Genomic DNA, 12,252 nt, shown 5'->3' with positions numbered 1-12,252 from the left:
TTTTTGGTCTGATGAGTCCAAATGTGAGATTTTTGGTTCCAACCGGCGCGTCTATATGAGCCGCAGAGTAGGTGAACGGATGATCTCAGCATGTGTGGTTCCCACCGTGAAGAATGGAGGAAGTGGTGTGATGGTGCTTTGCTGGTAACATGGTGTGTGATTTATTTAGAATTCAAGGCACACTTAACCTCTATATGGTCCGGCCATCACAGGCTAGCTATTTTGACACCCACCAAGTGTGGTACTCACCAAACTCCGATTTACTATTAGAAAAGTTTGATTACCTTTTCTGTCTTCGTCAGAATGCACTCCCAGGACTTCTACTTCAATAACAAATGTTGGTTTGGTTCCAAATAATCCATAGTTATATCCAAATAGCGGCGTTTTGTTCGTGCGTTCAAGACACTATCCGAAAGGTAAAGAAGGGTGATGCGCCCGACGCGTTTCGTGACAAAGAAATTCAAAATATTCCATTACCGTACTTTGAAGCATGTCAACCGCTGTTTAAAATACATTTTTATGCTATTTTTCTCGTAAAAAAGCGATAATATTCAGACCGGGAGTTGTTGTTTTCGTTCAAAGGGAGAAAGTAAACATGGTGTCGGCTCGTGCGCGCGCCTCCAGTCTCATTGTCCTCAGATCGACCACTATCAAAATGCGCTAATGTTTTTCAGCCAGGGCCTGCAAAGCCATCATTCAGCTTTCTGGCGCCTTCTGAGGGCCTATGGGAGCGTTAGAAAATGTCACGTCATGCCAGAGATCCCCTGTTTTGGTTAGAGATGATCAAGAAGGCCATGAAATGGTCAGAGAGAGCGCTTCCTGTTTGGAATCTTCTCAGGTTTTGGCCTGCCAAATGAGTTCTGTTATACTCACAGACACCATTCAAACAGTTTTAGAAACTTTAGGGTGTTTTCTATCCAAATCAAACAATTATATGCATATTCTAGTTACTGGGCAGGAGTAGTAACCAGATTAAATCGGGTACGTTTTTTATCCGGCCGTGCAAATACTGCCCCCTATCCCCAACAGGTTATCCAGCATGGCTATCACAGCATTCTGCAGCGATAAACCATCCCATCTGGTTTGCACTTAGTGGGAGTATCATTTGTTTTTCAACAGTACAATGACCCAAAACACCTCCAGGCTGTGTAAGGGCTATTTGACCAAGAAGGAGTGATGGAGTGCTGCATCAGATGACCAGGCCTCCACAATCACCCGACCTCAACCCAATTGAGTGAAGGAAAAGCAGCCAAGTGCTCAGTATATGTGGGAACTCCTTCAAGACTGTTGGAAAAGCATTCCTTATGAAGCTGGTTGAGAGAATGACAAGCGAGTGACAAGCTGTCATCAAGGCAAAGGGTGACTACTTTGAAGAACCTAAAATATATTTTGATTTGTTTAACACTTTTTTGGTTACTACATTATTCCACATGTGTTATTTCACAGTTGTGATGTCTTCACTATTATTCTACAATGTAGAAAATAGTAAAAATTAAAGAAAAACCCTTGAATGAGTAGGTGTGTCCAAACTTTTGACTGGCACTGTACATCAAAATAAAACATTGGCTTGTGTCTTGGAATTCCGTTACCAAAAACCCACATATCTTTACGATATTTTCTAAATGTTCTCCCATATAAGGAGGGAGGATAATTAAAGTTCACAAAAGTAACAAGGTAGACCTATCAATTAGTTAATGTTTTTACTGATAATAATCCATAAAAATAATTGATAAGTGACTAAAACAGGAAATTATTTTACCAAATCAGTAACAGAAGTTCAGAAAAAAAAAATGGTAACAGATTTTCTGCAGTCCCTCTCCTTCCCTTTACCTACTTTCCTCTCCCGGCTCTTACACCTACCCATGAGCCCCCTCTCTTTCCATTTACTGTAACCAGCATCCTCACCCACTGAGCACCGACCAACACCGGAAGTCCATTGACATTGAAATGTAGATGAAATTTGTTCAGTCCGCCCTGGCCTTGATTTCAACGTCCACAGACATCGTTTTTTGGTCTGGTCCCAACCAGCCTTGATTTCAAATGTCCACAGACGTCTAGACCAGCCTTCATGTGGCCCAAACATATACGTCCATTTGGTACGGACCATATCTGAATTAATCATAGACGTCCATGTTTCACAAGTTTGGACGGAACAGTACAGTGGAGCACAGTACAGTAAAGAGGTCGAGTATAGTTCAGTACAGTCCTGTACAGTAGAGTAGTGGAGTACAGTACACAGTTGAGCACACTATAGTTGAATAGACTATAATGTACTGAAGTATACTCTACTGAACTCTACTGCACTGTGCTGTACTTTGGATGTCCAAACTTGTGAAACAAACATCTATGATTGTCCGGACCAACCAAATTAGGTCTTGTTTGGTGGTGGAGCTCATTAAAATAATAAAATCTAAAATCAAATAAAAATGTTATTTGTCACATGCGCCAAATACAACAAGTGTAGACCTTATAGTGAAATGCTTACTTAATAGCCAGTGTATAGAATAATACCCAAATATGCAATCTTCCAGTGAATATGTTTTTGTAAAATGTTCTGTGTAAATTGTTAAGAATAGTCCTTATGCATAGAGCTTGAACTCAATGGTTTTTGTTTGGCATACATTTTAAGTGAAAAATCTGAGTCTCAGCACAATTCCGTTGCCCTACATTAACCTCACATCCCAAGACAAGTAGATAATTGACTGACTTTGATAATCATATGAGGGCAGACCTTCAACAAGACAAGTGGGAGTCTTATGGCAATTGACTTCTAAAAGAGAGAAATTCCCCATAACTAACCTTGTCATCAGTACAAACACCATATGTCTGTTGTTCTGTTTGCAGTGATGAATGTTTGTAGCAGTAGGCTACCAACCCTGCAATACTGTTTGTATTGGCTTCCTACCCAGACCACAGTGACCTACTACCTTGCTCAACCAGCCCTGTTCTCATTCGCCAGTAAAGGATTGATTCATTCCAGAATCCAGACAAAAGCTGCAAACACAAATCTGCAAGGCCTATGAATACAGGGTACCTAATCCGGCTAGTAGGAAAACAACCTTGTTTGAATAACATTCAGTGCAGAGCTGGAGCAAATTGGCCTTCAGTATTGTAACCGTAAATGAGGCCACATATGTTCTTCAATATAGTTCTCTACTACAGCATAATGATTTGTCCTGATGGCTGTTAACAGGTTAGCTGTGATGTCAGTGAGCTAGAAAACAGCAGCCCAACTATGAGATAACAGTCAGTTATGAAAAACAAATAACAGACCTATAGGGCTCCCAAGTGGCAGAGCGGTCTAAGGCACCGCATTTCAGTGCGAGAGGTGTCACTACAGACCCTGGTTTAATTCCAGGCTGTATCACAACCGGCCGTGATTAGGAGTCCCATAGGGCGGCACACAATTGGCCAGCGTCGCCCGGGTTAGGGTTTGGCCGAGGTAGGCCGACATTGTAAATAGGAATTTGTTCTTAACTGACTTGCCTAGTTAAATAAAGGTTAAATAGTAGGTAGGGATGTACATCTTTCAAGACGATTCGTACATATCATGGCACCGATACAATGCAGGAACGATACGCTTTAGTTTGAAATAATTCGAAGCGATTTGGTTTGATTAGACAAACAAATCGATGAGATTTGGTTCAATGCATTAACATTTCGTGAATAAACATTCATTTACCATACTAAATTAAAATCTGCTTCTGATGGAGCTCATGAGCGGGATCTGTTTGAGCTGACGTCTGTCTGTATGATGTATATGTTTATGGTGTATGTAGTCACCTGAGCCATAAGGGATACTAGTGGGCATCTACCACCCCACTATTAGATTAGGGGGAGGCAATGAATGCTTTAAACCATCACCCACTTAAAAGTGAGCTAGTAATGTATCAATATATATCTTTACAAATTAGCCATGACATAGCTAATGAATATATAGCACAACTTCGGATTTCACCCAGTCTCAAAATGGAATGATTTTGACCGTTTGGAAGTTTTTAATGGAGCGAGCTCCTCCTGTTTCGCAAAAGTGATGATGGCTGTCATCATTATGAAATTATCAACTTTACCCTGTATATCTAAAAATGACCATATACACTGATTGTATAAAGCAAAACTACCAAAACTATTACTGATGGTGAGCCTGATTAAAATAAAATCTGATGTAAACCCTGTTCAGCATTTGGGCTATTAGCCAGATGAGTTGTGTCTTTGGTACCTTACTTATATTCCGGTAAAACACCACTTTCAACAGCGCATTTGACAACAATAACCTATCAAATCAATTGGTTGTCACTCAATAAAGCCTAATATTGCGCAAGCCATTTTACAAGCATTTGAATGCTGAAGGTGCCACGCAGATGTGCAAGATCAGGAATAAGTTGGTCAGACCGTAAAGCAGAGCACAGTGCACAGTGTGACTAGGCTGCTGATATTGAGGTTGTTCGGAATGTAAAATTACTTGTAGATTAACGCAGTTGTCACAAAATATTAGGTATTTTTAGAAGGTAGAAAAAAAGTAATATGAGCAACAAAAAAATGTTTGAACCAACGATTCATGACGTTTTTCTGACAGAGTATATACATTTGGATCGGTTAGGGGTTCCACGGACCGATGCATCTTAATGGTCCTTTGCTGTTGTTCTGGGATTGATTTGCACTTTTCGCACCAAAGGACATTCATCTCTATGAGACAGAACGCGTCTTCTTCCTGAGCGGTGTGACGGCTGCGTGGTCCCATGGTGTTTATACTTGCGTACTATTGTTTGTACAGATGAATGTGGTACCTTCAAGCGTTTGGAAATTGTGGAGGTCTTGGCTGATTTCTTTTGATTTTCCCATGATGTCAAGTAAAGATGCACTGAGTTTGAAGGTAGGCCTTGAAATACATCCACAGGTACAACTCCAATTGACTCAAATGATGTCAAATAGCCTATCAGAAGCTTCTAAAGCCATGACATAATTTTCTGGAATTTTCCAAGCTGTTTAAAGGCACAGTAAACTTCTGACCCACTGGAATTGTGATACAGTGAATTATAAGTGAAATAATCTGCCTGTAAACAATTGTAGGAAAATGTACTTGTGTCATGCACAAAGTAGATGTCCTAACTGACTTGCCAAAACTATAGTTTGTTAACAAGAAATTTGTGGAGTGGTTGAAAAACAAGTTAATGACTCCAACCTAAGTGTATGTAAACTTCCGACTTCAACTGTATATGTATGCAGCCTCCTCTGTCTTAGAGACAGGACTCTGTTTATCATGCATCCTTGTACTTCATTACAAATACCAAGTCACTCACCCACCATTGTTGCATGGACCTGACTTTATATGCGCAGAAAGCTACATTTGTATGTGTTCATCTACAAAGCCCTTTTGGGTAAACTCCCTCTTTACGTCTGTAGTCTGGTCTCCTTCACCACCAGCAGTTACCATACCTGGTCTGCTAGGTGGTTGCTACTTAAAGTCCCCAGGACATTTACAGTATCTGGCAAGACTGCCTTCTCGTCTTGTGCACTAGAGGCATGGAATAGTCTACAATCCATGCTTCATCTAGATATGTTAGTGCCACTGAATTATTTTAACAATTTGATGGGAGACTCTTATGGAGGAGTGTAAATGCTTTTTTAGGTTGTATTGTTGTAAGTTTTAATTCTGTAATGTATTGATTGTTTCTGTCTTCTTGGCCAGGTCTCCCTTGAAAGCGACTGAGTCTCACATGGGGTTTTCCTGGTTAAATAAAGGTAAAAAAAAGAATACTAATATGAACAGTCAGAAACCGAGCAGTGGGTATTGCTGGTTAGTAAAAGGACTAGGCTACTTAAAATGATTTAGGCTATGAATAGGCTATAGGCCCAAGTAGTTTATAAACTGTTCATTAATTCATATTGAGTTGAAAGGAAGAATTTGCAGACACAAGGCCAGGGTTTCCTAAAATCGGTCCTTAGGACACAAAGGGGTGCACGTTTTGGTTTTTGCCCTAGCACTACACAGCTGATTCAAATAACCAACAAATTATCAAGCTTTGATAATCTGAATCAGCTGTGTAGTGTTAGTGGAAAAAAAAAAACATGCACCCCTTGGGGTCCCGAGGACCGAGTTTTGGAAATGCTGCACTAGGCCCTCCATGGAATGAGTTTGACACCCCTGGCATACAGGAAAGAGGTAAACTAGCTATTAAATGGGTCTACAAAAAAAGCTTGTCAAAAGGTTATCAGTCATCTATTGCAATTATCCAAGTCAACCCACACCGCCAAGTACATAAACTTTCCCTCCCTCTATTATTATTTCTCAACAGTAACCTCTCGGAAGGTCATAATGACAATTATCTAGATTCTAAACTCACATTCGTAATGTTCTAATATGATCCTACGATATCGTTGGGTACATTTCAGTCCTGTCATTTCCTCATTGAGCATTGTGTAAGTCTGTTCTCAAAGTTCAGAGAATGGATTCCTATTTCATTACATATTTCATTAGACGACACCATTCTGTATACATCTGGCCCTTCTTTGGACACTGTGCTTACAAACCTCCAAACGAGCTTCAACGCCATACAACACTCCTTCCGTGGCCTCCAACTGCTTTTAAATGCTAGTAAAACTAATTGAATGCTCTTCAACCGATTGCTGCCCACACCCTCCCACCCAACTAGCATCACTACTCTGGACGGTTCTGACCTAGAATACGTCGACAACTACAAATACATAGGTGTCTGGTTAGACAGTAAACTCTCCTTCCAGACTCACATTAAGCATCTCCAATCCAAAATTAAATCTAGAATCAGCTTCCTATTTCGCAACAAAGCCTCCTTCACTCATGCTGCCAAACATACCCTCGTAAAACTGACTATCCTACCGATCCTCGACGATGTCATTTACAAAATAGCCTCCAACACTCTACTCAGCAAACTGGATGTAGTCTATCACAGTGCCATCTGTTTTGTCACCAAAGCCCCATTTACTACCCACCACTGCGACCTGCATGCTCTCGTTGGCTAGCACTCACTACATATTCGTCATCAAACCCACTGGCTCCAGGTCATCTATAAGTCATTGCTAGGTAAAGCCCCACCTTATCTCAGCTCACTGGTCACCATAGCAACATCCACCCGTAGCACACGCTCCGGCAGGTATGACCGCACATGATGACCGCACATGTCTTTACAGGAAAAGCCTTGACGGTCACCTGAAACCTTCAGACTCAGATTACAGTACCATCGCATCGCCCCTCGTCTGGCTCTCCTCCCAACCCCCTGACCTGACAGCAGCCACACAGCACAACACGGAGACTGGGGGTCCGGTTACTGCCTATGGACCACAGACACTGGTATTCCTGAACATGAAGGGGGGAGGGACAGCAAGCTGCATGGACAGGTCGTGTGTCTCACACACACACACACACACACACACACACACACACACACACACACACACACACACACACACACACACACACACACACACACACGCACACACCTCGTAAAATAACCTGAGACCAGTCAGGCTTTCTGTGAGGAGAGAACAGAGAGCAGGTCTGTCCTGCAGGGGTGAATAAAACAATACTAGCTAGCTGGGTCTGCTGTCCTCTGCCACAGCTGATTTGCTAGATAGTGAAGTCAATGCAATGGAACACCTGTAATGAATGAATTAATGACATTTTGAATTAATTGGATTTTATTTGGGTGTCAAATCGCCAGTTGGCAACCCATCCCTTATGGCATTAATTGACACAAACAAACATTACAATAATTCACTGTGAAAATTCAGTGCTAATTTTTCTTGGATGTTCAAAGCCATACTCTGATTAAATAGCCTAATTAGTGGGGTTTTAAATTAAGACTAGACAGACAATCCCAGTTGTGGATCTGCTGGTTTGGTTCTCAAATAGACCCAAAATGAGTGGGGGGGAGACAGTATACATGTTATCAAAAACCCTTTATTACCCTACTATAAGCCTACAGTACATGTCATTCTATATTCATTTCAAGGTGTCTCCATAAACTCATACAACACTGAGCTGAGTAAAACCTGATCTCCAACTGATTATGAACGCCTGAAAAGTAAAATTACCACATGATTTTGTCAGTCCCTGAGAAGAGAAAAATTCAAAATAGACACCAATAGACTTAATCGTCATGGCAACCCAGCACTCCGCTCTGTCTCAACAATGTGCGATTATTCTGAGAGTGATGAGGAGGGATAATGAGTTAAACAATCAAAAAAAGCAGCTGAAGAAGCTTTTCTCAAGAAATGGAAAGCCTAGGAAACAACTTACGAAGAAGAGAAGAAAATATATTAGAAATCAAGAAAGGAAGATATTGGAGCTGGTCTAGGCTACTTTGTGTGTGAACCATCACCTCTTTTTCAACAAACTAAGAAGGAAAAAGAACATGACCTCCCTAAAAAGAGCATCATCAGTGGTCTGATAGTTAAGAAGGAAAAAGTCTTACCGGGTACATCGTACCACTTTGCCCCGTTGACGATGCCATCCTCAAAGGTTTCGTCGGGGGTATCTGGGCACTTGGGTTCCCCGGTCCTCATGACGGGGTGGTTCTTGGCGTAGGTCAGCGCCAGGTGTTTAAACAGGTTGTCGTCCACAGAGCTGCTGTAGTAACCCTGCATCTTGTGGGAGGCTGAGTCATCAAAGGGGTAGCTGGCCACCACAGTGCCACCATGCAGGTTCCCTGACAGGACAAACCTGGAGGGACATAACAACAACACAATGTTATCAGGAGGCAGGGAATATATAGTAAGCCTGGTATCTACTGTCTGTAGCCTACATACTATTGTCAAGGCCAAGGGGAAGGGGGGAGGAAACCTTTCACTATCCAAGGCTGATCTGAAGTACACACACGAGCACGCCCCCATTCACATCGATGGGGCTGTAGTGGAGCGGGTCGAGAGCTTCAAGTTCCTTGGTGTCCACATCACTAAGGACCTATCAAGGTCCAAACACACCAACACAGTCGTGAGGAGGGCACGACAACCTCTATTCCCCCTCAGGAGGCTGAAAAGATCTGGCATGGGACCTCAGATCCTCAAAAAGCTCTACAGCTGCACCATCGAGAGCATTCTGACTGGTTGCGTCAACGCTTGGTATGGCAACTGCTCAGCATCCGACCGCAAGGCGCTACAGAGGATAGTGCGTATGGCCCAGTAAATCACCGGGGTCGAGCTCCCTGCCATCCAGGACCTCTATACTAGGTGGTGTCAGAGAAAGGCCCTTGATATTGGCAAAGACTCCAGCCAACATCATTAGATGTTTTTCAACAGCTGTTTGTTTAGTGACAGCTGGAAGCTGGAAGGTATAGTGCTTGTTTTGACAGGTCTTTAGACAAAGGTGGCCGGCCTAAAGTTGTATGGCAGGCTACTTATGTTGGCCTATTGGAGTCTGATGTTGATCGAGGTCATTCCCAACAGTTAGCTGGCAACAGTGGGTCTTTAGGTAAATGGAAAGATCCTTCGGGGGGGGATTTGGGGTCCATGAGGAGGTGCTTAAGAACAATAGGAACAATGACAGATGCTGGCTGCCAGTAAAGTCCGTTACCATTTGCAGAAAGCGATGTCCGTGGAGCCCAGGGTCCTGGAGTGCCGCAGTCACTTCATATTTTTTATTTAACTGACCTGGAAGAACAGGTGTGTGGTGTGTTGAATTTAGGCAATCAATTATCTCAGTTTGTCAGGTGTGGTGCCTGTGTTGGAACAAAATGCTGCAGTACCTGCGCCACTCCAGGAAAAGGGTTTCCTACCCCTGGTGTAGCCCATACATTTGAGCCATCTGAATTAGGTTATAAACAACGTAAGCTAAACAAACACAAACAATGTTGTGTGTAACGTTTGGTCTATGTAAATAGAGAAAGAAAGAAATACATACTTTTTCTCCAGGATCCATTTAATGACAGCTGTAACCTCTGGAACATCTTCTTGCTGGACGTTGATTTTGTCAAACTGGTCAGGAAAACTTCTGTTGAGGTCCATGTCCTTGGCGTTGGAACGACCCCCAGCGTCGCCACTACAGTCCCCCTCTCTGGACCTTTCGAACCCGTCTGGGTTCATACTGGGCATAATGTAAATATCCGTGCTCGTCACCAACTCCGTGATACGCGGGTCCTCTCCATACCTCGTCAGTAGGTAGTTCACAAGGTACACCAACACCTGCCTCGAGATAGTTTCGTCCCCGTGCATGTTCCCCACGTATTTACATTTGGGTTTTCCCGGTACGTCAGCGTTGGGGTCCTTTGTGATTCGCATAACCCACAACTCCCTGCCCTGCACGGACTGGCCTATACTGGACAGGTTGGCGATGTAAGGATATTTCATGGCCATGAACTTCAGTAGCCTGGTCATTTCGACATAATTGTAGTATTTTGTATAGTCTTCTACCTCTACTTTTGCGACGGTGTTGCTTCTGACAAGCCTCGCCTCGCCGACGCTGAGAGCCGTGATGGGGCCAACAACAAAAAAGAGGAAGACGAAAAGTGAGACGCATAGTTTCGGCGCTGTATGTCGATGCTCCAGCAAATATGTTGCCATGTTTCCTACCTCTTGAATATCCAGTCTTGTGAAATAAAAAGGTCAACGATTAGAACATTGCTATCTAGCTAACCTCGAGTATTGTCTCTCCGCCAGCCTGCCTGTATGCATTCAACTTCCCGTTAAGCTTTCATAGGGGCGGGACTTTGGTTTGATGTCACTCTTCTTGAGGAGGATCCTCTTTTTAAAGTGGCTTGCAGACAGGGGCGAAAATCTGATATCAACTTTGGAGGGGACAATTACATGAAATTTTCTCAAGAGCAATTCCTGAGGGGGACACCAAAAGTAGTGCTGTAACACATAGCCTACATTGTAATATAGTAAATGTATATTGAGGAACCAAAGAAATAAGGTGTTTGCCGTACTCCTAACTACCGGTACACAAAACTACACAACTAATCACAACAGCAATACCATTGCCTTTAACCTGTCTGGGCTAGGGGGCAGTATTGAGAATTTTGGAAAAAATATGTTCCCATATTTAACTGCCTCCTACACCAACTCAGAAGCTAGAATATGCATATTATTGTTTGGATAGAAAACACTCTGAATTTTCTAAAACTGTTTGAATGGTGTCTGTGAGTATAACAGAACTCCTATGGCAGGCAAAAACCTGACAAGGTTTCAAGCAGGAAGTACCCTGTCTGACAAGGAGTCGTGCGTCTTGCATCTTTTTATTGAAAAGTAAGGATCTTAGCTGTAACGTGACAATTCCCAGGGCTCCGATAGGCTCTCAGAGCCCGGGAAATAACTGAAGGTTTACGAGGGAGCCTCAGGCTGAAACACATTATCACCTTTTGTAAGTGGCTGCTCCGAGGACCTTTGAATGAGGCGCGTGCATGAGTCGCTTCTGAGGAGAAATTTTATTCGGCTGTTTAGGCTCAATGCATACTCCCGGTCGGAATATTATCACTTATCTACGAGTTGAATGGCATAAAAATTGGTTTTAAACAGCGGTTGACATGCTTCGATGTACGGTAATGGAATATTTAGACATTTTTGACACGCCAATGCGCCATGCGCGGGACCGTGAAGAAGCATTCTGATAGTGTCTAGAACTCACGAACAAAACGTCGCTGTTTGGATATAACGATGGATTATTTGGGACCAAACCAACATTTGTTATTGAAGTAGAAGTCCTGGCAGTGTATTCTGATGAAGAACAAGCAAGGTAAGAACATTTTTCTTATAGGAAATGTGATTTTGGTGGAGGCTGACCTGGGTGGGTATCTAAATAGCTAGCCCTGTAATGCCGGGCTATGTACTTAGATTATTGCAAAATGTGCTTCATCCGAAAAGCTATTTTAAAATCGGACATATCGAGTGCATAGAGGAGTAATGTATCTATAATTCTTAAAATAATTGTTATGCTTTTTGTGAACGTTTATCGTGAGTAATTTAGCAAACTGTTAGTAAATTCCCCGGAAGTTTGCGGGGGTTATGCTTTTTCTGAACGTCACATGCTAATGCAAAAAGCTGTTTTTTGATATAAATATGAACTTGATTGAACAGACATGCATGTATTGTATAACACAATGTCCTAGGTGTGTCATCTGATGAAGATCATCAAAGGTTAGTGCTGCATTTAGCTGTGGTTTGGGTTTATGTGACATGATATGCTAGCTTGAAAAATGGCTGTCTGATTTTTTCTGGCTGGGCACTCTGCTGACATAATCTAATGTTTTGCTTTCGTTGTAAAGCCTTTTTGAAATCGGACAG

General features: G+C 42.5%; 1 protein-coding gene across 1 annotated transcript in view; it reads right to left on the bottom strand.

Annotated features, from left to right (window-relative positions):
* Positions 1 to 10,668, bottom strand: part of LOC115206273 (carboxypeptidase D) — a 39,527-nt gene extending 28,859 nt beyond the window's left edge. The window contains exons 1-2 of the mRNA XM_029773040.1: positions 9,875 to 10,668; positions 8,451 to 8,698 (exon numbers count right to left, since the gene is read on the bottom strand). Of these exons, the coding sequence (XP_029628900.1) occupies positions 8,451 to 8,698; positions 9,875 to 10,533 (907 nt within the window). The 5' untranslated portion in view covers positions 10,534 to 10,668. The remainder of the gene's footprint in view (positions 1 to 8,450; positions 8,699 to 9,874) is intronic.
* Positions 10,669 to 12,252: the final 1,584 nt, after the last annotated feature.

The sequence above is a fragment of the Salmo trutta genome, chromosome 13, assembly GCF_901001165.1.
Source record: "Salmo trutta chromosome 13, fSalTru1.1, whole genome shotgun sequence".
Taxonomy (NCBI): Eukaryota; Metazoa; Chordata; class Actinopteri; order Salmoniformes; family Salmonidae; genus Salmo; species Salmo trutta.
This window is presented reverse-complemented; position numbering and strand designations above follow the sequence as displayed.